The 26,275-nt window shown below is 41.7% G+C and overlaps 1 protein-coding gene across 1 annotated transcript in view; it reads right to left on the reverse strand.

Annotated features, from left to right (window-relative positions):
• The window catches only part of tgm8 (transglutaminase 8), a 32,096-nt gene continuing 5,821 nt past the window's right edge, over window positions 1–26,275 (reverse strand). Inside the window, exons 2-15 of the mRNA XM_071529536.1 lie at window positions 25,713–25,883; window positions 23,932–24,189; window positions 22,887–23,005; window positions 21,701–21,829; window positions 19,634–19,811; window positions 17,650–17,785; window positions 13,157–13,266; window positions 12,447–12,562; window positions 12,022–12,148; window positions 10,770–11,020; window positions 9,938–10,112; window positions 8,582–8,745; window positions 4,942–5,075; window positions 1–3,080 (exon numbers count right to left, since the gene is read on the reverse strand). Of these exons, the coding sequence (XP_071385637.1) occupies window positions 2,891–3,080; window positions 4,942–5,075; window positions 8,582–8,745; window positions 9,938–10,112; window positions 10,770–11,020; window positions 12,022–12,148; window positions 12,447–12,562; window positions 13,157–13,266; window positions 17,650–17,785; window positions 19,634–19,811; window positions 21,701–21,829; window positions 22,887–23,005; window positions 23,932–24,189; window positions 25,713–25,883 (2,258 nt within the window). The 3' untranslated portion in view covers window positions 1–2,890. The remainder of the gene's footprint in view (window positions 3,081–4,941; window positions 5,076–8,581; window positions 8,746–9,937; window positions 10,113–10,769; window positions 11,021–12,021; window positions 12,149–12,446; window positions 12,563–13,156; window positions 13,267–17,649; window positions 17,786–19,633; window positions 19,812–21,700; window positions 21,830–22,886; window positions 23,006–23,931; window positions 24,190–25,712; window positions 25,884–26,275) is intronic.

Below are 26,275 nucleotides of genomic sequence, written 5' to 3' on the forward strand. Positions count from 1 at the left end.
CCTTTTATTTGAGCTCTGTGCAGATCAAATATAACTGAAACATCACAGTTAAAACTGGTAACACACTGTAAGTACATCCAGCATTAGGTCTGTTCCTCCTGCAGCCACAGCAGAGGCTGCAGAGGATGAACTTATGCAAGAGTAAGAAATCTACTTGTATTAGTTTACTTGTGAACACCATGTTGAGTTTGGAACATAAAAGTCAGGAGTTTTTTGGGGGGAGTTTGGACATTTTCACCATTTATTTTTACTTTGAAATAAATCTGATTCTGATTCAAAGTCAGGGCTAAGGTCATGTGTTTCTTGGTGAGGGTTAAAGCTGAGGCTGGGTTTAGGAATAACAGTCTGTGCAAGTACAGCAAAGCAGTTATAACTTGTAATTTGACTCTATTCTGACTTTACACACGTTGTATGTTGTTGGTCTGCTTTTTTAGCCAAGTCTCCCTTGAAAAAAAGATTGTTGATCCTTGTGAGACCAACCTGGCTACATACTGTAAAGCTAACAAACTGCAAAGCATGTTTCCTGAACCTGAACTTGAGGGAGCTTCAGGAGCTGAAGACAGGAGTTTTGTGTGTGTGTGTGTATGTGTGTGTGTGTATGTGTGTGTGTGTGTGTGTTCCATTGTTCACTGTCTGCGCTTCAGGTTCAGCTGCATTCCTGTTATGTAAACTCTCATTTTTGACATGAGTTGGTACCAGAAGTGTCACCACCACTGTAAACGTCCTGCAGCCAGACAGCACAAAGCAGGGTTGGTACGATACATATACATATACGATACACATTTAATAGTAATTTAAAACAAATTTCCTGCATTTCTACACCACCTAACCTCTGGATTAAGTCAAGAAACAGCAACCCTGTATAATGTTAACCAAAAATGTAAAATTATGTTATATTACTAGATTTCAGCATTGAGGTGCTTACATTCATGATTTTGCATAGGCATACTAAGACACAGAGCCATAGAGATAAAACAGTAGAGGGGACCTGTCACAGAATTCCTATTCTGGAATGGGACCATATGGCAACCTGGGTCAACTGCTCAGCTGACTGTAATTGGAATCAATGGTGATAGTGCCTTATGCTGCCATTATAATGCTAATATTTTTTTTATTGAGACATCACTACTACTTTTTATTTAGCTCACTGTATGCAAGACAACTGTGACTGTCTGAAATGGAACCAAACATGAGCATTTTTTGTAGTTTGTAGATAAAAATAGCGAAACTATGTTAAGTAATTATGTTTTAAATCATAAAGATTACCTTCTGGAAGTATTTTAATGGTGCATTTACTTTACAGAAACTATGAATCCTTTTTTCAAGAAGACTTAATAATTCCCAGATTTCTTTGGTACTCTGGTACTGAGTAGTTGTATTAAGAGTATATGAAAATCTGCTTATATTTAATGTAAAACCCCCAAATGATCTGTTGTTGTAGCAACAGATGTTGGCAGCAATTAAATATCACCAACACTGAAACACACCTAACAATACACCCAGATAAAATATACAATAAAAGACAAATGTAATGCCATTAAGTGGTTAGTGTGACAGCTCTAAGCCAATTTAAGCAGGTAATAATGGACATAAGCCCTCACATTTTTTTTTTTTTTACTTTATTACAATCCATAAAGAAATAATTTCTACAGATGCCATCATGTAAACAAGTAGACTACTACAGTAAAAACAAACATCGCTACACTTGAATCAACTTAAAATCCACAGTAGCCTTTACAGATATGCAAATGAATGTCCTCTCTGTCTGCCACCATACGTCACTGTGTGTCACTTCCATCATTAAGGAGCGTCTTGGCAGAAACAGCCTGCAATTAATTTTAAAAAAATTGCCGCAGTACTGAGTACTATAAAAATACTATAGAAAACACTTGTGTTATACTTACACTTGTGTTATATCTCTGTCCACAGAGCGTCCCCGTAACCATAGTAACTCACTCTCACGCCTGCCTGCATGCGCACGGCGTGAGGAGAGGGAGACGCTGTGCTGCTGCCAGTGCCATATGACGCCGGATTTTACAGCGTTTTTTTTTTAACAAAACGAGTTTGAAAAGTGACGTAGCCTAATTTGGCAGCTTAGGCTTGCGATATGAATTTGTTTTCCACTGCGTGAGAAAATGGACTTGTGGCGTGAGAGCGTGTGAAAAGTGTCAGTTGCGTGAGAGTGGGCAGCCCTGATAGGTTGCTTACCTATCCAACAAATGTAGGGATTCTCCAGTCGTCTCTACCGGAGCCCCGGAGCAACAGATAATAGAGAATCGCCCATTTTGGGGTTATACCATGTCCAGGAAGCTACACAACCAACAAGTTTCTGTTTGGACAACCACGAAAATATCAAAACAGTTAATAAGTAGAGTGTTTGTGCACTCTTCAAACCCAAATCCAGATAACTATCAGCCACAGATGCGTAGAAGCCTGACAGCAGCCTCAATAGACCAGAATGCAATGCAGCCACAACACATGTTGGGGCACAGCCGCAACCATAGACACACACACCCCATAGACACTAGTTCACTAACTAGTTAGCTAGCCAGCTATATGTCTATGCCCACACACTCACCTTTGATTGAAAGCAACAAGTTCACGGCCCTTCTCTGGGGGTTGTCGAAAGGCATTTTGGGAAATGTAGGAAATCACTAACTGCAGTGGAAGTAGACGAGGCAGGTTGAGGGAAAGCGGGTTCACCTTCATCACAGAATAACGCACTGAACATCACAGACTGAGCCGAGGGGGATTTTATTCCTTTAAGTCGACACTGCTTCTTCATGTTCAGACAGAAATGAAAAGATCTGGTGTGCGGTGCAAAGCGTTAGAAATCCGACATTTTGTATGAATGTAAAAAGTAAAAACGGAAAACCGACTTGACTGTAACTCAGCGGTAAGTGCCTGAGTGGTAATTGCCTGAGTAAGGGCTGTAGGGATCGACGTCGATGGTGCAGCTGCTCTTGATGTCTCTGAAGACGGAGCAGTCGAAGTCGACCATCAGAGTCTTCTTTCCAGGCTTGTTGGGGGTGATGAAGATCTTGAACCGAACCTGGCGACCGGCCGGCAGCACTTCTAACCTGTGGGTAACACAGCAGGCTGTAAGAAACACAGAAGAAGAAGAAGAAGAAGAAGAAGAAGGCCCTTTTCACGTTGGAAGAAGAAGAAGAAGAAGAAGAAGGCCCTTTTCACGTTGGAAGAAGAAGAAGAAGAAGAAGAAGGCCCTTTTCACGTTGGAAGAAGAAGAAGAAGAAGAAGAAGAAGGCCCTTTTCACGTTGTAAGAAACCGGTGCCTTACAACGTCCCGTGGCAACTTTCTTTTTGCGAAGAGGAAACTTTAGGCAAAGAACTTGTAGTTTAGATCCAGGGGTCTACAAAAATAGTCTTTATACTTCACTAATGTTAATGTTGGGCAGGTTGTGGAGCGATTTAGTGAAGGACAGAGCTGGCAACAGGAAGTTGTAATGCACCTGTTTCTCAGTGCAGAAGCTGTTACCATGACGATGTGAAAAGGGCCTATTGAACTTATAGATAAGAATGGCGATGACGCGGAAAGGCCACGCCTACAAAGTGCGGTACAAGTGCAGTACAAAACAAATCAAAATTTTCTGTGGTTGCTTTTTCTGTATTTTAATAATTGATGTGAAATGTATATGGTGTAAATAATTTGTTGTTACCTTTTCACGGTTCTCAAACAACAGCATGATCATTAAAAAAAAAAAAATCTTGAAGTCTCAGAATGTTAACATGACTTTCTTGTTTGCTAGCTTGTTAGCATTTTGTGACTTCCTGATAATTAAATTATAATGATCATGCAGTTGTTTTACAGACGTGAAAATTATTAGAACACAGAAAAACAAACACAGAAAATGTTGATTTATTGATTTGAAATTAAATAGGGTTTCTCACTTGAAAGATCACACCAACACAGCGGCCATTTTGAACACTCTGGGTGGGAAACTCTACCTGGAAGTGCAAATCCAGCCCAGCTCTGTCCTACTGTTGTGAACCGAGATGCATCATAAAACATTTATTATTTCAAAAAATATTAGAAACAATTGAATCTTGATATGGGTTCACATTTTACTATATTTGGCCCATTATTGGTAGCTATCAGAGTCTAGCCTTGCTAGCTAGCTCTCTTCCCTGCTGTATTTAAACCTGCAATAAGCGATTTCAGACCCTGTAACCGATCCTGAAACTAACGTGTGCTACGTGGAGATTTCCGTGAGACGTAATGATATAAACAAACAGCCACACAGCAGCAGCTGAAACAAGCTCTCCTAAAGTTTGTTGTCAAATTCGGCCCGAGTAATGGTGGACTCGATGAAGCGTTTTCAGCTTGCCACCTGCCTCTTCACATGTCATTGTGGGACATGTGACCTTCAGCGGGAGAAAAATCTGGCAAAGCGAGACTGGTAACCGGCAATATTTCTCTGTACGTTTCTTTTAGCCATTAGCCTTTATTCACAGTTTGTCCTTAAGGGCTTCCGTCGCTGTGTGTGTTTACAAAATGTGTTGCGGTTTCTGTCGCCCTCTAGTGGTCAGAAAAAATCGCTTAGTGCAGCTTTAAGCAGTCATGGTGGTTGTTCCTGAGGCTGCTAGCAAATTTGGTAACTGTTAGGTTATCTGAAGTCTGCACTTTAATGCTAGTTTTATATTGGCTACCAATCTTCCAGATAGTTTCCCAGTGTTCAAAATGGCCGCTGTGTGAATAAGGTCAATATGATGCAGTGCGGTACAGTAATATATATATATATTTTTTTCTGAAAGCAGATACGTTATACACCACACACACACTCATACAAATACATACTGCTTGTCACAATATGGTGCCTTCATGCTCTCCACTTGCATTCCCAATTCAACGACAGAATCCTTGAAAGCCTTAGGATGGACACACACACACACACACACACACACACACACACACACACTGACTTCTCCTCCACGTTGTGTTTAAGCAGGCCACTCCCAGACACGGTCAGAGAGCAGTCCTTCAGCGGCTCGTCGATCGGGTTCTTAAACAAAACCTCCACTTCCATCACATGGTACAGGGAGGCCTTACTCAAAACCTGCAACACACACATTTCACACACTTTATTTGAATACACTCATTCATACGGTGGCCGAGAGAGCTCAACACACTGTAACTTAAGAAAACACATGCAAATAGACAAAACACAAGCAAATTAAGAAAACATCTTCATCAATTTGACAACACATGCGCTGCAAATACACACAACACAAACATATACACACAACACAACCAAATACACACAACACAACAAAATACACACAACACAACCAAATACACACAACACAACCAAATAAGTAGCACAGACAACGGATCTGTTTCCAGGGGACACAAAAATGTGATGAACCCGGCTGGGACATTGTTGTTCAATGCTTTGCGACTTTTTAAGTTACTGAAGTCGGCTACTGGTCAGTGGTGTTGGAAAATGAGTTTTTTTGGTTTATTTTAACGTTTATTTTAGTGTTTGTCTATTTGATTGTGTTGTGTGTATTTGCAGTGCGTTTGTCTATTTGGTTGTGTTGTGTGTATTTGGTTGTGTTGTGTGTATTTGCAGCGCATGTGTTGTCAAATTGATGAAGATGTTTTCTTAATTTGCTTGTGTTTTGTCTATTTGCATGTGTTTTCTTAAGTTGCAGTGCGTTGAGCTCTCTCAGCCACTGTACATTCAGGCAGGCGCGCACGCACACACACACACACACATACACACACACACACACCACCAAGAGAAAAGAGTATTTCCCAACAGACTTTCCCCTTTAATTAAGCATGACAGCAGAATCTGGATTCACTGTAATGTTTGTTGATCTGTTGTTTGAGCTCACCCCTTACTTTGTTTCTTGTAATGTTGATGATCTCGAAACTAAACTTATTCTACTGTTACACTTGTTGTAAATCACTCTGGATAAGGAAGGGCAACTACGTCTCTAACCTGGGCCCCGTTCTGTGGCTAACTCAGTTAACTGGATAAGTTTGTTGACAATTTGGCATAAGCCCAGGATTTTCCGTTTCATGAAATGAGATAACAATTTAGCCCAACCATGCAAAAACCCAGGTTTAAGTTTAAGTTAGCTGGATAGTATGAACACAAATAAGCCAGAAATCACACACACCCAGCAGCAGAAATGAATGCACCGTTTATAAGAGAGGTTCTGGAGCTGTCATTATGAGGAGCAGTTAGAAGGAAACGTGTTATACGTATGAGAATTAAAAAAAGGTGTTGCTCTGGTCAATTTCAATATGTTACGTCACCCTGCAAAGGTGTCCTCGCCTCACGTCCATATAAGGAGTGTGATCCTGTTTTCGGCGTGCGATTCATCTCCCCTTTGTGGCAAAGCGGGAGCGTGCAGTTATCCTAGATGAAGTAATGTGGGATTGACTAATGAAATCCTAATCCACGTTTGTGAAAAGCCTGAGCTCAACTGATAAAATAATTCGATACGGCACGTGCCCAATTATCCTGGATTGTTTAAACCACGTACGTGAAACGGGACCCAGGTCTCTAACCTGCAGGATGACAGGTGACCAAAACTCTGTCCAATAAACAAGCTACTTGCGAGTCATGTGACTTTTGTTTACATGCCCTGGTTGGCTTCTAATTGAACAGTGTGAACCTAAATTCAAGTGGAAAGTAAACTTTTCCACTAGAAAACAGACTGTAGGTGTGATGGCAGCTTTGTGGCAGACTCAGTTAGTTGCTGTCTTTGTTTACTCAGGATTTAAAGGTTTGGCCTATGATCCTGCTGGTTTGATATTATAGAATATTATCTTTAGGAGCGCTTAACAGAATGTTTTACCTTGTTCTCTCCTTTACTTGCTCTCTCTTTTGTGTAACTTGTAATCTGACTCTATTCTGACTTTACACATGTTGAATGTTGTTGGTCTGCTTTCTTAGCCAAGTCTCCCTGGAAAAAAAAGATTGTTGATCCTTGTGAGACTAACCCAGCCAGATAAAGCTTACTTTAGCTTTACAGCTTCACGAGCGGAATACATGTGTGTGTGTGTGTGTGTGTGTGCGTGCGCCCTGCAGCAACACACTGCCATGCGGACTCGGCAAACACAGGATTGCACACACATCTCTTACATAATAATCCCCCAGTGAGTCCAAATTTAATCTTGTTGCTTTTACCATTATAATGGAGAGATCAAGATCAAGCACCAACGTCTAATTATCAATCATATTAACCAAATAGTATCATCTTGTCAGTCATCAATCATGGCTCCACTTCATCAAGTCGATAGAAGCAAGTTGGAAGTTTTGGTGGTAAATGAGTTGAGATGCAGGGAGTTTAGGGTTCGGTGATTTGACACCAAACTCATTTTCTTTTGTATCTTTTAAATTCTGTTATCCAATGTATATGTCTCTTTGAAATGCAAGAGAAATTATCCAAGGCACTCAAGATGTCAGGTACAAAGATAAAAATCCCTTATTTTCTTGGCTATATCATAATAGAGACAAAGGTAAAGGCCCAGATATGCAGAGATCTAAAAGCACAACTATGCGTTTCGACAACATTGCCTTCATCAGGGAGACAGCGTAGGCATACTGTAAGATCTATGTCCTACTTTTTTATATTATGATAAAGCCAAGAAAATAATAAAGGCTTTTTAACTTTACACCTGACATCTTGAGTGCCTTGGAATCTTTTGTTGTACACTGCAAAAAATCTACATCTTAACAAGTCATTTAGTCTATTATTGAGTCCATAAATCACAATTTTCTTGAGAAAATCTGCCAATGGGGAAAGATAATGTCCCTTGTTTCCAGTGTAAATCAACTTGTTTCAAGAATTTTGTAGAATCAAGTGTCATTTTCTTGATAGTAGTGCAGTGATTTGCCTTATTCTGACTTGTTTCCAGATACTGACACTCATTTCTAGAAAATTCCTGAAACAAGTGAAGCTGCATTGGAAACAAGTGGAGTTATCTCACCCCACTGGCAGATTTTTTCTCTTGTTTTAAGAAAAATAAGATTTAAAGGCTGAATATGAGACTAAATGACTTGTTAAGGTGGACGTTTTTTGCAGTGTATATTCCAATATAATATTTTTCTCTCTCCAAAGAGCATCTTCGGGTCAGGAAATACTCTCTAAACCTGTCATCTGGATTTTTTTGTTTGTTTGTTTATTTGCTTTGAGAGTAGATTTTTCATCTGGAAATCCCACATTATGACTTTAAGAGATACCAAGGAGCTGCGTGCGAAAGCAGATGACCTGAAGGCATCTGTCAAATACTGTGAAACCAGTCTTTGTTTTCTCTCTCTCTCTCTCTCTCTCTCTCTCTCTCTCTCTCTCTCTCTCTCTCTCTCTCTCTCTCTCTCTCTCTCTCTCTCTCTCTCTCTCTCTCTCTCTCTCTCTCTAGTTCAAGTTAAAGTCACTAAAGGAACTGACAGACTGGTTTAGAGGGACTTTGGGGTGGGAATGGTGGGAGGATAGATGAGCCAAAAGGGAAATGATGGACAGACAGCTGAGTGAAGAGCGATGACAGGAGTGTGGAGAGACAGACAGAGAGACAGACAGGCTGAGGTTTGGTTTCTGATCCACTGACAGTGATGGAGATGGGCGGATCCTGCGGGACGACGTCTGTCTCCGTCAGGTAGATGAGATCCGGCTGCTGTTTGTCCGTCACCACGGCTGAAACCTTCAGGCTGTTGTTGTCCAACAAGTGTTCACCGTAGACTGAGAACGGGATCTGGACAGGGATGGATAGATCTGGAAGAGAGAGAGAGAGAGAGAGAGAGAGAGAGGGGGGGGGGGGGAGAGAGAGAGAGAGCAAGATTTAGAGTGCGTTCACACCACTCTTTGCGGTTTATCTGAACTCTGCAGTGTTTCCTCCTTTAATTCGGTTAATTCAGAGCCATATTAGTCATGCACAACTACTCTGGCCCTCTCCTGCTTCCTTCCTTCACCACCTCACATCCTCACTTAAAGGTCCCATATTTTACACTTCCCAGAGTTTTATTTAATGCCTTGAGGTCCATTCAAAGCCAAATACCAAGAACAGGCTGTTTCTGTCGCCGTGTCTTTAAGGCTCATTAATATTAACGACCCCTCTGTTCCGATTGGCTAACCGTTTCGAGAGTGAAACGTGAGACGCCGCGGCCCGGCGGCTACAGGTAGGGAAAACTCTCCGGTAATAAACAATGACAACCGCTCAACCGCTTTGAAAAAAACACTTTGTTAGTCTATTATTTCTTACAGAAATGATAATGAGCGAACCTTTGTGACGCCACAAAGTTACGGAAGTCCAAACGGCTCGTTTAGAGGCTCGCTTTTCTAATATGGATTGTGTGGATTTAGTTGGCGACCGTGCGTTTTGATACTTTCACCATGTTTAGATAGACCATCCAACTCCTTTATCATCACAGAGGCAAGGGGAGTCCTGCTTTACACCATATGGGAGCTTTAAAGCTGCACTAGGCAGGGTTTTTACGTAAAAATACACCTGTCTTACCTGCCTAAATCACAAAGTGGGGCTGCAACAGAGAAGAGAGTCCCATCTCCACTAATTGAGATGCTATAGATTCACCCAAATTCAAAACAGCCAAAACCACGGGTGAATTTTGAAGCCAATAAGGAACTGGCTGAAAGCTGCAATTCCTCTAATGTCTGCTAGAGTCGGCTCCAAAAAGACTCCAAATCCCGCCCAACTCCATTGATGTCAATGGGACCACAGCTCAGTTTCTCACTCAAAAAGTCAATAAATCTTTTCGACGAGATTATGGTCTCAGTAACTAATTTTACTTCTTCTAATATGTGTCCGTATGGTGATTTTCAAAATAATCGCGTCATTAACGGGATATAACGGCTATAAAACGGGGTTGTTTTCCAAGTGATTGACAGGTCGCCTGTCCAGTCGCCGATCACGGACCAATAACAGGCGGCGTTCAGTATGAGAGTTTACCTTGTCCAGGCTGCAGTGTTTCTTCCTTCACCTCTGTCTTGATGTTAGCAGCCGGCTCGCCGGTGTACTTCATGGCCTGGATGCTGATGTTGATGGACAGAGGCCGGGCAGCACTGTCTGTACTGTGCAGCACCAGCTTCAGGCTGACCTCCTGCCCGTTCACTGGCTTGGACACCTGCAGCACCATACAGCGTGAGATATGAGACATGGTAGGAGATTTTACATAAATCATACATATACCTATCTTATATATTGTAGTCCAATCCAATATGATATGATACATTGCAATGTCATAGCTGTAATACCCAAAAGAGCATTCCTTACTACTCTTCTACTTAAACTACTTAAACTCTACTTAAACCCAAACACATCATGCGATACGATACACTATGATACGGTATGGTACGACATGCTATGATACGATACGCCACAGTATGATACGATATGGTATGCTACTATACGATACTATACAAAACTATACGATACAGCACGATATGACACAACACGACACACACGTGATACGATATGATGTGATACACCACAACGCAATACGACACGATATGATATGATATGATATGATATGATATAACAGAGGTTCCCAAACTCTTCATGTCAAGGGCCCTCAAATAGAGACCACAGATCCCCATTCAATAAAGGTTTTGTTCCCAGAACGTAGGAAGATTTCTGTTGTTTGTCTCTACTGTAGGTGGGGAGAGAGTCTTTGATCAGAACAACCAAACTTGCTAACTTCTAATGAATGAAAAACTAATGAGACTAAAGTAATGGGCTGAATTTTCTTGCTGCATGGTATTGCTTCCTTATCATAACGTACCTCTTCAAACCGCAGAGACACCTCCTGGGGCGGTTGGACGATCTCTACGGGTTCCTCCGGAGTTTCTTCAACTCCATTCACTCCGTTGCTCATCTCCTCTGTCTCCTCTCTCTCCTCTGTCTCCTCTCTCTCCTCTGTCTCTCCCTCCTCCTCCTCCTTCTCCTCCTCCTCCTCCTCCACTCCTCCGCGTCCGTCTCTGGAGTAGTCTCTGGTGATGGCGTGTTTAAAGACGGACCTCTCCTCCTTCGATCCTGTAGGCCCGGTATCACAGAGAACAGGTCAGAATCTCTCTCTCTTATAAAGCTGCGGTTCTCAACCTGGGGGTCAGGACACCCCAGGGGGTCACAAGATAATTTGGGCGGGGTCACAAGATGATTTATGAGATGGGAAAAAACACATTTCTACGTTACAAATTTATTATCATGTCTATTTTTTCGGATTTTTCTTGAATTTTTGCTTTTTTCTTGTGAAATACTGAATAGTTATCAGCCTCTCAGCCTCCTCTGATAATCAAATGAAACAGTCTGAAAAGGAAAAATCATTCTCTGGTTGAACTGTTCGCCACTCTGCATATGCAGCCTGTGATGGGGTTCGCAAGTAGGCACTGTTTTGTTTCAAGTGGTCACGAGTCAAAAAGGTTGAGAACCACTGTTATGCACCTTGTATGGTCAGATGTTCCTGTCCCAAAGCCTGCTAGCTGCCTCTGATGCAAACAGCGCTCAAAAGTTTAACATGGCATCCAAAAAGGGAAAAATAAATCATTAGAGCAGGGAGGAAACTGTGCCTCATCTCTGAGTTACCACTTACCAGGTACCACTTTCTGATAAATGCTTTTTCTTTTGGTGAAATAATGAATATTTACAGCCTCTGGGTATTTCCTAATTATCAAATGAAGTAAAAAAAAAAATAGCTTGAAAAGAAATAAAATTTGGTTTGATGTCAAATTTCAACATTCAGCATGCTCACTAGGGGCCATGAGTTGAAATGGCTGAATGTGTCCGCGTGTGTGTGTGTGTATGTAGGGTTAAACTCTGCTTGTGAGGTCTGAAAACACCCACAAATACAGTGAAATTCTCAGAAAATGACTTGTGAGGACATGACATGTAAAAAATTATTTTATGGTTTGAAGCTTAGATCTTAGGTTAAGTTACGCACACAAACTTCACAGCTACAGGCTTTAACCCCTATTAAAGCATGTAGCTGTGAAGTTTGTGTGTGTGTGTGTGTGTGTGTGTGTGTGCTCTCTACCCACCCTCTCTGTGTTTGTAGGTGTCAGTGATGTTCCACCTCTTGTTGGAGCCGACAGACTTGGTAGAGATGTTCTGACCAACTCTTGTGATGTCGCAGAAGATCTTATTTTTCGAGCCGTCAGCTTTGACCTAAGAAGACCCGGAAACACAGACAACAGTTCACTGGAAATCAAAGCTGATTGTCATTGTATGCCATTCCAAACGATTAGCTTCTTGAAACCTGTATTTGCTGCAATCTCGGAGCATGTCAAACTTACATTTGGCTCTCAGTTCTACCCAACATGCTGCCCCAAAAAAGCCAACATGGGGCATTTCCTGCTATAAAAACGATCTAGTCTCCTGAGATAATAAACTGGCAGGTAAAATTCTAGATCCACAAGCTTTTGTTCGGCTCAAGCCCTGGTCATGTAAAGTACTGTATCCTGACCAGCCAGTGGATGCAGTCGGCGTTGACCTCAGCGAAGACAAACGGGATGTCGTATTTCAGGTCAGTGTCTCCGTTCAGGATGGCAATGACCGGAGCTGGGCCGCAGCAAAACACACCTGCAGGAGGACAACCGGTTCAGGTTACCATACAGAGACTGAACTAACTGCTCCACTGACAATGTAGTGCTTTACATCAAAGGGTATTCCATTCTCTAATAATATTTTGTATTATTTGAATTACTTATTTACTTTTTACTTACTTACTTTTATTTTTTTTGCCGTTTTCCCCCTTTTTTCTCCCAATTTCTTGTCATTGCCAATTCCCGATGTGCACTATAGTCCTCGTTGTTAGGCGACCATGTGTCTCCTACAATACATGAGGAGTCACCAGCCGCCTCTTTTCACCTGACAGCGAGGAGTTTTTCCCGGGAGAGCGTAACGTTCATGGAGATCGAGTTTGTAAGGACGCCCGGACAAGCCATAGGCACCGCTACCGAGATACAAACCCAGATCTCCATGGTGGTGGATTAGCGTTTTCCTGCCGCGCTGCTCCAGCTCCCCTGAATTACTATTCTAAACTAAGAGTATCTATCTATGTGTTTATATTGTCGAGTTAGGAGTTAGGATTCATTCTTTCAACGTGTACCATCAGACTTCAGTGGAAGCAAAAGATATATCTAATATTATATTTAAAATGATGATCGTCATTACCCTTGCTCATCTCCTGTGGTGTTGGATCCAGCACCTGCCAGCCGTCGTAGCTGCCGTCTTCTGACAGGTCCGGTCTTCTCATCCACGCCTCCACCCACACATGGAAGTTCCTACAGAGTGAAAACATTGAGTTTTTTTTAATTTATTTTCTACAGCAATTGTGGATAATAGACACAACATTCACACGCTGAATTCTGGAACTTTGGAGTCAAGTCCAGTATTCTAGAACTCTCTGAATTCAGGAACTTTGGAGTCAAGCACAACATTCTAGAACATTCTGAAGTTTGTAAAATGTCAGACGCAAACACAACATTCTAGAGCAGTGCTTGAGAAGAACATTCTAGCACACTTTAAATTGTGGAACAATGGGGTCAGTTACAGAACATTCTAGACACTCTAAATTCTGGAAGACTGGAGTCAAGCACAACATTCTAGGACACACTGGACACCAGCAAACATTCCAGAATACCCTCTGGTTGAAAAGAACATTCCAGAATACTAAACACAAAATTCTAGAACACTCTTGCAAAGGACAGAATATTCTAGAACACTGAAATGTGGAGCTCTGGAGTCAAACGCAGCATTCTAGAACACTGTTGGTTTGAAAAGACATATAACATATAACATTCTGAAAAACTCTGAATTATGTGACATTCTATATTGTTAAAAGATTAAGTTCTAAATGGGAATTCCAAATTCCATAAAGTGGTAGCAAAGTCCCAAAGTGGGAGACTTTGCCAACCTCGGTTGGTGTTTCGAGACACAAAAATGATGCATAGAGGAACTTGACAAAAAATTTTGAAACATGACGCAGCATTTTGGAACACCGATGTAATGAGCGCTCTGAAAGATCAGATTTAGTGCTTTGAGAAACCTTTTAGATGTTGGGTTAGATGCATAGGGTTCCACCGATATGGGGTTTTCAAGTCTGATACGGGTACTGATATTTTTAGACTAAAGTTTGCCGATAGCTGATATTTTGTGCCAATATTCAATATCTTTATATTCAACCATTTTCATACCAGAAAATTACAGGGATTCAGTGTTCCCCTCATAATGTTGTTGTTGAAAGGGTGGTAAAGCCTCTGAAACAGCATGTACAGTATTGTGGGACACTAAAACCATACTCATGAAATTCTGGCCAATGTTGCATGTCACATAATAAAAGGCAGATATCCTAACCAGTCTGGCTTCAAACGCTCTACTGAGACTGCACTCTTGTCTGTAGTGGAAACACTGCGATCAGCTAGAGCTGCTGGTCAGTCTTCAGTTCTAATGTTGCTAGACCTATCAGCTGCCTTTGACAAGGTTAACCACCAAATCTTCCTCTCCACACTTGCTGAGCTTGGCTCCTCAGGATCTGCTCTCTGCTGGTTTGAGTCCTACCTCTCAGGGAGATCCATTAGAGTGTCTTGGAGAGGGGAAGTGTCTAAATCCCACTGCTTGTCCACAGTGCTTGGACCGTTCTCTTTTCAATATACACCACCTCACTTGGTGCAGTCATCCGCTCACATGACTTCTCATACCATTCATATGCTGACGACACCCAGCTCTTCCTATCATTCCCGCCAGAAGACCCCACAGTCTCGGCACATATCGGCATGCCTCGCCGATATCTCAGCATGGATGAAGGAACGCCACCTTCAGCTTAACCTATCAAAGACTGAGCTCCTTGTCACCCCAGCAAGTCCCTCTACACAACAACAGATCAGTATACAGCTCATATCAGCTCAGCTCATTCCCGCAAAGTCTGCCCGAAACTTGGGTGTCTTGATTGATGACCAACTAACCTTCAAGGAGCATGTGACTTCTGTTGCTCGGTCATGTCGATTTGCCCTGTACAACATCAGGAAGATTAGACCCTACCTGTCTGAACATCTCCAGGCATGTACGCTCAAACCTCTGCAGATGATCCAGAACGTGGCGGCGCGTCTGGTCTTCAACCAGCCCAAAAGAGCACATGTCACTCCGCTGTTCATCTCCCTCCACTGGCTCCCAGTCGCTGCCCGCATCAAGTTCAAGTCCTTGATGCTCGCCTACAAAGCAGCAACCAAAACGGCTCCGACCTGAACCTGAACTCCCTCATTCGGGTCTACGATCCCTCCCGCCGACTACGCTCTGCCAAAGAACGGCGCCAGGTGCTGCCACCACAACAAGGCCCTAAGTCTCTAGCCAGACTCTTCTCTTCTGTGGTTCCTCGGTGGTGGAATGAGTTACCAAACTCCATTCGATCCGCAGAGTCCCTCTCAATCTTTAAGAAAACCCAGCTGTTTCACGTCACCTGATGGACTGTGTAATTGCTAAAAAAAAAAAAATCTTTATCTGCCTCTATGCACTCTATGCACTGCCTCTTGGCACCTATGTCCTGTCGGACTAGAACTTTATGGCACTTACTCTTCCTACTCCTGACTAGATCCTTGCTTGTGTTGTATTAAAATCTCACATGTACGTCGCTTCGGATAAAAGCGTCTGCCAAATGGGAAATTGTAATTATAATTGTAGATATCGGCCCGATATATCGTCTAACCTTGGATCTAAAAAAGCTGGCAACACTTTTCCTTCTGAGGCGTCTGCACATTGCTCTGCATTATTTGTTTTGGGGTTTTTTTTTATCTCGAATTACAGTTCATACTTGCCTGTGGGGTGTGGCTGTGGTTTGTAGGAGAACCACACCCAGGGAAATTTTACCATGTTAGGGTGGATCCTCCAACCATGGCACCACTGAGACGATCAGTCCTTGGCATTATAAGTTAATACGTTTTTTCTCCGGAGCAAATAAAGACCGAAAGATAATTACATACAAACTGTCTGTTATTAAGTTCATTTGAAGCTTCCCTGTGGGAAAGATTTTGATTTGGCACTCAGGTAGTAGCCACAGTGAAGATGGATGGGTGTTTTTGAACCCATGCAAAATCACCAAACATCAAAAACTCATGCACACATTATATCTACACATGTAACAACAACTCTGAGGCAGTGAACTATAATTAATCACAAGTCTAAATCACCCCCCAAAACAACTGGAATCTAATTTTACCAAACCACATCTATAGCAGATTTCCAATCCAGTTTATACTCCGTTTGGAGCCCTATGTAGATACAAGATTCTATTTTATTTGTATATGGACAATTTCAGGTGTTTGGGCAGCAGAGTGGAGTAATGAGTGAGCATCCGCCCTGCTGAAGTCCTCGAAGTCAAGACAAAAGAATTTTAGCAGTTTCCACTCCTCCATGGATAAAACGTAAACCTGTGTTTGATGTAGCTAGATGTGCTTTCTAGACACAATATCAATTCATCTTTTATCTGAACAGCTCGCATTTTCTGGAATCACGCTGGCATGAAAGTATTGGGGATCTTGAGCAGTTAATTGATTATTATAATCAAAAGGCAAATGAGACCAAGAGATGAGATGGTGAAAAACAGTCACATCTAAGAAGAGGTCTAAGACTATTTTAGAAACCAAGTGGTACAGTGCCACTTTGTGCTGCAACGACAGAATGAAGAGGAGAATATTTGCATCAGTTTTGTAATTGATTTTTTAATATGTTTTTTGGCTAAAAGTCGTATGCACCTAAAAGTTAGCAACAAGTAAGTAAACAAAGAGTTCGAATGTCACATCTTGGCATCTTGAGTTCGACTTTCCTATTTATATTTGCCACTTTATTGGGTCATTCAAGTGCCCTCTACCCCTAATCATAATATTTCTGACAGCATTTGAAGGCAACATCAGATTGCTACTGCTGTGGCTGTTGACGCGGTGCAGAACATGTGGAAAATATAGGAGATAATGAGGTAAATATTGGACTTTTGGACCCACAGTGCAATCGTTTGGCTTCAGAACACTTGGATTCTGCTGTTTTGAGTAATTTTATGGTGGGTTTTTTTTTACCCCTTTGGAACTCTAAAGAAACGGTCTCCATTCACGCTACTTGTTTTGGAGAAGGCTGAAATGAAGCAGCTAGCTTGCTGTGTGTTATATTGACATACAAACTTCACCAGTGTTTCAGCTGACAGGAGGGTGAGTAGATAATGACAAAATGTTCAGTTTTGTGTGAACTATTCCATTAATCTATTTTATAGCAGAGGTTAAGGTTCAAACTATGTCGTCCCAAGATTCAAACATGAATGTGGTACGCAGCAGTGTTTATAGAATAAGATACTCGGAGATTATCCAAAGGAGAATTTAAAAACATATAAAGAATATGTTCAAATACAGTATGTTCTACATTTTATATTATAATTCTTTGCACAACGTTGAATCTGTCCATGAAGTATCCAATGAAACTGTATACTATACGCAAATGTGTAAGATTTTATGAGTGTGTATATGTTTTATTTGTGTTTTGTTGGTATGACTTAATTTTGTATTGATTAAAGTGTATTTTTAATGTTGTGTAGGAGCAGCTCATTTGGACCAAAAGAGATCATAATAAAGAATCAGATCAAATCTATGTATGGATAACATCAGGTGTAACTGCTTTCTCTTTCTCACCAGACACTGTCGGCGGAGTTGATGGGTCTGACTCCGTAGTCCTCGTGGAAGACATCGATGATGAGGTTCTTGTGTGTGTCGTGGGCTGACTGGAAGTTGGTGACCACGCGACAGGGGATGCCCAGGCAGCGCATCACTGGAAACACACACACACACACACACACACACTTGAATTTAATCATGAAATCAATTCAATTCAGTCCATATCAGTCATCATCAGAGGTTTCGCTTCTCACCACAGGTCTTCAGGCTCAACTCTGAATTTCTGCTCATGTCTGATTTTTTCAGATGACTGTTATATCTTTTGTAGGATGTAACCCATATCTGATACCAATGAACTGAAAAGCTGAAAAGACGCGCCTGTGCAGAGTAACAATAACAGCAGAGGGCCACAATGTGCTTTACTCTCAGGCCAGCAATTATTTTCAATTATTTCAGTCAATTTTTCAAAAGGTGTAGTCACTAAGTTTCACTGAATTTGTCAGATGCACAGTTTAAAACAACATAGGCCTACAGCCTAAAACTGGAAGTGATAATGAAAGCAGGACTTGACTTAAATAATTTTAGCTGGTATCTATTTTTCATCAAACACCTCCCAATGCAAGAAAACGTTTCTTCCTCTCTCTTTTTGGTTTATTAGGATTGTTAGCATTGCTTATTGAAACAAAGGGAGCACAGTTACACTAGCTAGCTAGGACCGTTGGTTTCAATGTGGAATGCTAACAACGCTAACAATGCTAACACGCCCTGTTAGGGAATCTAAAGAACACAAAACAATGCTAGTATTGGCAGAAACAAGAGGGAGGAGGCTGTCATCACTGTTTCATACTGACTGTTTATTACTAGGAAACATCCAGCAGAATCATGTGATCAGATCAGCAGTTGAGTGTGTTGTAATTAGATGTGGAAAATAAAGAGAGAGAAATGATGAAGAATTATAACACCTGAGTTGGACAACAGCAATTTATAGATGAAGGAATTATGAAATTGGCAGAAGATAGAAAGAGATGCTGAATTATATCTGACTGTTTGAGGGAAACAGAGGGTTGTAAATACAGAAATGAAACATGATTTTCTGGACAGCTGAGGCTGATAATGCAATATAATATTTTGTAAATGCGCTGTAAATTCATGTTTTTCTTCACATTCTCGTTTTCTCATTTGTACAATATTACGTATATCCTGATGTTTTAATAGTTTATTTTTATACTGCATATATTTTTGTATATTTTCACATTGTAGCCTACATATTTCTCATTCATTGCTTCAGTCACTTGATACCACCCCACTCACTCTATTCTTATTTAGATCCCCACATTTTGTTTGCTGTAGCCTATCATTTGCTCCTGCAATGAGTTTCCCACGAGGATCATTAAAGTTTCACCTACTTTACTCTAACTTAACGGATAAGGCTGGTGTTTTTAATGCATTTCTTATAGTCAATAAATCCTATGAAAATAACAAAATCAACAATGCGTTTGCTCTACTCCCGTTACTTTCTGACTTCCCGCGTACCGTTTTTAGCCGTCAACCCGGAAGTCATTGGCTCCAACTGTAAGCTAAAAACCTTTAAATACAGCTCACAAAGACATAGTTTACATTTTAAAAATCGCTAACTGTTACCATGAAAACTATTTTCAGTGCTACGGAACTACTTTCCTGAGATGGAAAACGTGTTTACAGCCGGCTTATTAAGTTGTTTGAGGAAAAAGTCGGCCGGCCCGGTGCATCGTGATGATGAAATATGCTGTTTTTAATCGTTTTTTTTAATACAATGGAGTTCTATGGCTGCTGGGACATGGCTTCATTAGGCATCGGCTACATGGACGAGACTTGTTAGCAAAACAAATTCATTGCTGATTTATTTCATAGGACTTGTTGACGGTAAGAAATGCATTAAAGAACACCAGCCTTATCCTTTAATATCAAGAAGAAGGAGAAGAAAAATCTAAGAAATCTGGTGAAGTAAAAGTGAAAATGTTACCTGAGCACATGACGCCGGCGAACACCCAGCACTGCCCGTACTTGACCGGGTGGCAGCCGAGTTTGTGCCAGCGCTCCAGGATGTCCAGGCTGCCGTTCCAGTGGGACGGCAGCACCCCGTCCCACATGTTGCCGCTCCAGCATCCCTCCAACACGCCGCGGTCACCCTCCGAGTTGATCTGGTGGAGGGGACGGATGGATGGATAGATAAACAAACAGAGAGCTGAGACCAGCTCCCGTAATGGGACTCAGTGGGATTCTAGAGTGTGGGATGGACTGTCCACTACAATACGTCAACACAGCTTGGGAGACATGGTTCATTTATGGATGACATTCGAGTCCAGTTCCTTAAGTTTCAGAGAAAATGGAAATCATCCCTTTCCAGTCACTATAATGGAAAATCCAGAAGGTCCAGTTTCAGTGGGGTTTTCCAGTCAATTTTTACTATGGAAGTCAACGGAGAGGAAAAACTCATAAATATTTCAAATTCTGTCTTTTCCCAAACTGTGATGGGAGGGTGATTTTTATTTTCTGTGAAACTTCAAGAACTGGACTCTTAATCTCATCCATAAATGAATGGATGTGCTGCAGTATTCTGGTGGACAGTCCATCCTGCACCCTAAAGAACCATTGAGTCCCATTATGGGTGCTGGTCTCAGCTTTGTTAGCAAAAAGACTAATTAAAAAAAAAGTTTAAAAGAAAAACATTGTTCAGAACCACTAAATACAATCTAAACATGACATCTGAATAACAGATGATAAGAAATGCTGACCAATTTTTGTGCTCGTGTGGCAATTTAGCCCAAACGAAGCAAACGGGGTGAATACTTACGCAAAATAGATTTCTCTGTTAATTTAAATTAAAAATGTTAAATTTCTACACATTTGTTTTCACTTTGATGGAACAGATTGCTTTGCACAGAAAAGAAAAATCTTGAATAAATGTATTTTGAAATAACTTCATAGCACAACAAAATGTGCAAAAAGTAAAGGGGGGTGAATACTTTTGGCAAGTCGCTGTAATGTCAAGGAGTGCTGGCACATTATCAAGTGATCCTTGTGTAAGCCAAGCCTACTCATCCTCCAGTATATGCAAATGAATGTGCCAGAAATTTGGCAAGAACAGATCGGCAACATTTCTTCAGGGAATTTTCCATGCAATAATTACATGAATTGCAATTCTATGATAAGATGGGATGGTCTATCACATCTACACACAGGGAAGAAAATAAAAGTCTTTCTTGTAGATGTAAATATGTTGTGTACAGTGTGTTTGGAAACGTTTTGATATTATGGTGGAACAAACAAATAGGGAGTTAAAAGTCAGAATATCCGAGTGTAAAAGTAAAATAAGAAATCATGAAGAAAAATCCCCAGTGGCAAAACATTTAAAATTGTGCAGGACAGAGGTTTGTTCCTCCAGGTTTCAAGAAGTAGTAGAAGCCTTTGAAACGAGCACTGGGGGTTTAAATTAATTATGGTTGGGAAGCTTTCTGTATGTGTGTGTGAATGACAGAATGACAGTGTGGGGGGGGGGAATAGACTGAAAACTGACATTGAACACGTTGGTGAACAGATTCAACATCAGATCCTGCTGCTGTGATTTCCAGCTGACTGTTGGTCCGACGCTTCAGACCATAATTTCACCAAATAGCATTAGAAGAGAACACAGCGGAGGGATACCATTTATTTAGGAGAGATAGTTCCTGTTTGGGAGACCGGATCTACTACTATTGTTAAATACTAATTTTAGTGTAAACCAAGAATAGAAATGCAAAATGACGACGGACCCAGGATGCTTTGTTGTCTTAACAGCAGGATCTGATGTTGAATCTGTTCACCAACGTGTTCAATGTCAGTTTCTATACAAATGAATGGGAAGTAAAAAATCTGAACGCTACAAACTGGTCCAGCTGCATCTGATCTTGGTGAGGAGATTATATTCTGGTTTTCACGGCGGTCAAGAGCCGAATAACTCCCATGTGAAAACTAAGTGGAATATTGATTTAAGCATAACACCACACACACACACACACACACACACACACACACATGCAGGGAGCCCTACCATGGCGCTGACCACGCGGCCGACGTAGACGGGGTTGCAGCGGGCAGAGACGTCGTCGGCGGAGTCTTTCAGGTGTTTGGGGTTGACGTCCAACATCTTCAGACAAATGTCCACCATGTTTTCCTCGAACTGGACGAGCAGAGACGGACTGAAAGTCAAGGTCCACACTGCAGCATGGACTAGAACAGTGATTCTCAACCTTTTTCATATCAAGGACCCTAATTTAGTCCACATTGGGGCCACGGACCCCCATTTCATTTTGTCTCTCGGACCCAAATTTGAGAATATTTTTATTGTCAGATATGATTTTGTCCAGAACTCCATGACTGTCTGTATTGTAGGTAGATAACAGAGAAACTATGATCAAAACAGTCATTCTTCTACATTCTCTAACTGTCTCTAACTAAATGAAATAATGCTGAAGTTTAACAATTCATCAGTTTGCTGGGGACCCCCTGGAACCCCCTCAAGGACCCCTGGTGGTCCCCGGACCCCACGTTGAGAACCACTGGACTAGAAGATGTTTTTGAGATCAGTAAATTTAGTGAGCATGACAACTTATGGAACTATACAGGGAAAAGTAGAGAAAAATAAATACTTGTTTTGTTTTTCTGACAAACAGTTTAGAAAAATAAAAAACTCATAGACATGATACAATGCAAGTAACGGACATAAAAAAAAAAAGACTAAATAGGGAACTGTCTGTAAAAACTGTGAAATCTGATTTTCATTTTTTATTTTATTCATTTAATTTTTTAATAATGTTTTTGATAATATCTTCTTCATTTAGTTTATCTACCATTGAACAGGTGTGGTGTCACTCTGCCTTAAAGAGCTGCTGACACTAAAAGAGTTTTATCAGTCTGGTTTCAGTGGAGAGTTTTAGTGTCCCATGATGCTCTAAATGTTTCAGAGGCTTTTCCACCCTGACAAGAAGAACACTCTGAGGGAAACACTGAATACTTTTTTTTTTTTACTTTTAATTTTTTTTAGCATGAAAATGGTGAATTCTGGCACATAATATCAGCTATGGGCAGCTTCAGTAAAACAAAAACAAAAAAAATCAGTATGGGTAATCAGCTTTCAAAAACCCATACTGATAAAACGCTACAAACAAAAAAAAAGAAAACAAAAAAAGAGGTACTGCTGTGTGTGTGTGTGTGTGTGTGTGTGTGTGTGTGTGTACCTGGCCATAGTCCCAGGCCATAGAGGTGATGTAGTTGTCACTTCCCTTGAAGATGATTCCCTGCTCGTTCATCACATACTCCTGCCTCTGCTCCTCGTCAGCCAGGAACACCCAGTCATCTGCAGCCAGGGGAAGAGATTCATAAAACAAATAAATATCTCATCTACCACTGATGATAGAATTAGAATAGAATTTAACATCTGAAACACAGAACAAGTATAAAACGTTACCACTGATTTGTTGCAGAAATAATAAATGAATCATGACAACTGAATTGCTCAATAATAATGCTACTACTACTACTACCACTACTGCTAGTACTACTGCTACTGCTATTGCTACTGCTAGTACTACTGCTATTACTACTACTAGTACTAACACCAGACCTACCAGGATTTCAGGAGTTTTTTTTCTGATTGTTGCAGCCTAAAATGCTTGATTTTGCCGTGGCTTTTCTCAAAAATTGCAATGCAATTTGCAATGGTTTTTTTTGTGTTTTTTGCAATAAAATTACGGGAACCTCGCCCCTCCCTCCCTCACTCTCTCTCACACTGTCTCTCTCTCTCTCCCTCTCTCTCTTTCTCTCTGTCTCTCTCTCTCTCTCTCTCTCTCTGTCTCTCCCTCCCTCTCTCTCTCTCCCTCTCTCCCTCCCTCTATCCCTCTCTCTCTCCCCTCTCCCCCTCTCTCTCTCTCCTTCTCTCTCTCTCTCCCCCTATCTCTCTCTCTTTCTCCCTCTCTCTCTCTCTCTATCTCTCCCTCCCTCTCTCCCTCTCTCTCTCTCTCTCTCGCTGTCTCTCCCTCCCTCTCTCCCTCTCCCTCTCTTTCTCTTTCTCTCTCCCTCTCTCTGTCTCTCCCTCTCTCTCTCTCTCTCTCTCCCTCTCTCTCTATCTCTCCCTCCCTCTCTCTCTCTCGCTCTCTCTCTCTGTCTCTCCCTCCCTCTCTCCCTCTCTCTCCCTCTCTCTCTCTCTCTCTCTCTCTCCCTCCCTCTCTCTCTCTGTCTCTCTCTTTCTCTCTCTCCCTCCCTCCCTCCCCCCACCATCCCTACCTGAGCACCAGGGGTTGAAGAGCACCACCAGGCTTCCCAGACTGGTCTCCTTCTCGCCCTTGCTGAGAGACAGGAAGTACTGGCCCACGGGGGCGTCGGGGGGCGGGGTCACAGCCAGGCTCACGCTGCCCGTGTTCAAGGCGGAGCTCCCGCGAAGCTCCGCCTTCCACACCGCCTTCGCCGCCGCCGAGGGCGTCGCAGCGCCTTCTGGGACACCGAAGACCGACAGAGTGCCTCGCTCCTGAGACGCCTTCGAACCTGAAGAGGGGGAGAGATGGAGGGAACCGGTCACTCATTCACTGATATAAATCTCCTCCGTACGTCGGGCCAGTCATGACCTGAACTGAGAGTGCAGGTAAACTCCAGTTCAGCTCCTGCAGTGTGAGTGTGAACGGGAATGTCACCCAGCTGTGAGGAAACAGAATGTGAATTGAATTGGAACGACAGGAAATTCCATGAAATCCCACTTCTAAGAGAGTTTGTCTCGACTCGCTAAACATCATGAATCAAATAAAAGACAGTTCAAGGAATCAAATACATTCGATCACTAGAAAAAGTGCTCAGCAGAGACAGACCTCCTCCATGTCTGACAACACCCCGCAAGGAAGTTATGCACCTTTTGGTGATAAGCTACTCCCACCACCACGCCCCCTTTTGGCCAATCGACATGAAAAGTTAATTGGTTCTTCCGTGGCCCATAACCAACCTTCATGCCAAGTTTTGTGCAAATGCGTGCCAAACTTTTAGAGATATCCTGCTGACAGACGGACGGACGGCAGGTGAAAACTTTACCTCCTTGGCAGAGGTAATAATGTTTGGATTATCGTTACATGTTCTGCATCAAATACCACCTGAAAAGATCCTTTAACATTTTATGATATTCAGTATTGATGATATATATTGATGATATATAAAACTATGTGTAATCTCAGATATGTCTCAGATAAACTAAAAAACATGGAATTTCACAGAATTAAATTCCAAATCAAATCCTATTCTGTTGGTGAATGTACAGCATTTACTCATAAAGTGCAAAAATGTGAACTGTATTCACATTAGCAGGTCTAAGATCCACACATGTACAGAAAGTGACTTGCATTGTAAAAAACTACACACCTAGTTTAATAATATGAAACTATTAACCTCAATATTTCCTATCCAGTGGTGGAAAGTAACTAAGTACATTTACTCAAGTACTGTACTTTTTTACTACAATTTTGAGGTACTTTACTTGAGTATTTCCATTTTATGCTACTTTGTACTTATACTCCACTACATTTTAGAGGGAAATTTTGTACTTTTTACTCCATTACATTTATTTCACAGCTATAGTTACTAGTTACTTTTCAGATCAATATTTCATATTTAAAACATTTGATCATCTTTATAAAATAACTATAAAATAGCATTGTTATAGATTAGACTACCCAAAAGTATAGCTACATTGTTAAGATTAGCTTCACGTTGACAACTTTAAAATGCTGCTCACATGTACATGTATGTCAATAAATCAGTATTAATATTCCAATAATTTATGAAAAATATAACTCTCTAAATTTTGCTGCCAATACTTATGTACTTTTACTTAAGTAAGATTTTGAATGCAGGACTTTTACTTGTAATGGAGTATCTTTACATTGTTGTATTGCTACTTTTACTGAAGTAAAACATCTCAGTACTTCTTCCACCGCTGTTCCTATCTGACCCTGCATAAAATGTGCAGATTCATGTAAAACATACTGGTAGTGTCTCTGTCACTAGTTAGTCAGGGAGAGACCTACCGGTCACCGCGGTGACGAGCAGCCGGTCTCGGTCCGGGGTGAAGGGCCGCGGCAGGGTGATGGTGAGCAGGAAGGACTGGCCCCGCCGCACCACCAGCTGCTCTGTGCTGATGTCAGAGGTGTGGTGCTCAGTGTTGTTGGCCTCACAGTGGAAATCCACACTCTGAAACACTGACAGGAGGGAAACACATCAACTTAACATCAGGCAAGAGCATTTCTTCATACCAGAATTTATAACCTCCTCTCCTCTCCTCTCCTTGTCTCCTCTCTTCCTCTCCTCTCCTTGTCTCCTCTCCTCTCCCCTCTCCTTGTCTCCTGTCCTCTCCTTGTCTCCTCCCCTCTCCTCCTCTCCTCGTCTCCTCTCCTCTCCTTGTCTCCTCTCTTCCTCTCCTCTCCTTGTCTCCTCTCCTCTCTCCTTTCCTTTCCTCGCCTCTCTCCTTGCCTCCTCTCCTCTCCTCTCCTCTCCTCCCCTCTCCTCTCCTCACCTTGTCTCCTCTCCTCTCCTGTCCTTGTCTCCTCTCCTCTCCTCCATGGTGGGACACACAAACGCACAAACCGCTCTC

The sequence above is a fragment of the Centroberyx affinis genome, unplaced genomic scaffold (genome assembly GCF_046629955.1).
Source record: "Centroberyx affinis isolate AG114_WGS23_722 - 3 ecotype Tasmania unplaced genomic scaffold, CSIRO-AGI_Caff_v1 ptg001798l_1, whole genome shotgun sequence".
Classification (NCBI taxonomy): Eukaryota; Metazoa; Chordata; class Actinopteri; order Beryciformes; family Berycidae; genus Centroberyx; species Centroberyx affinis.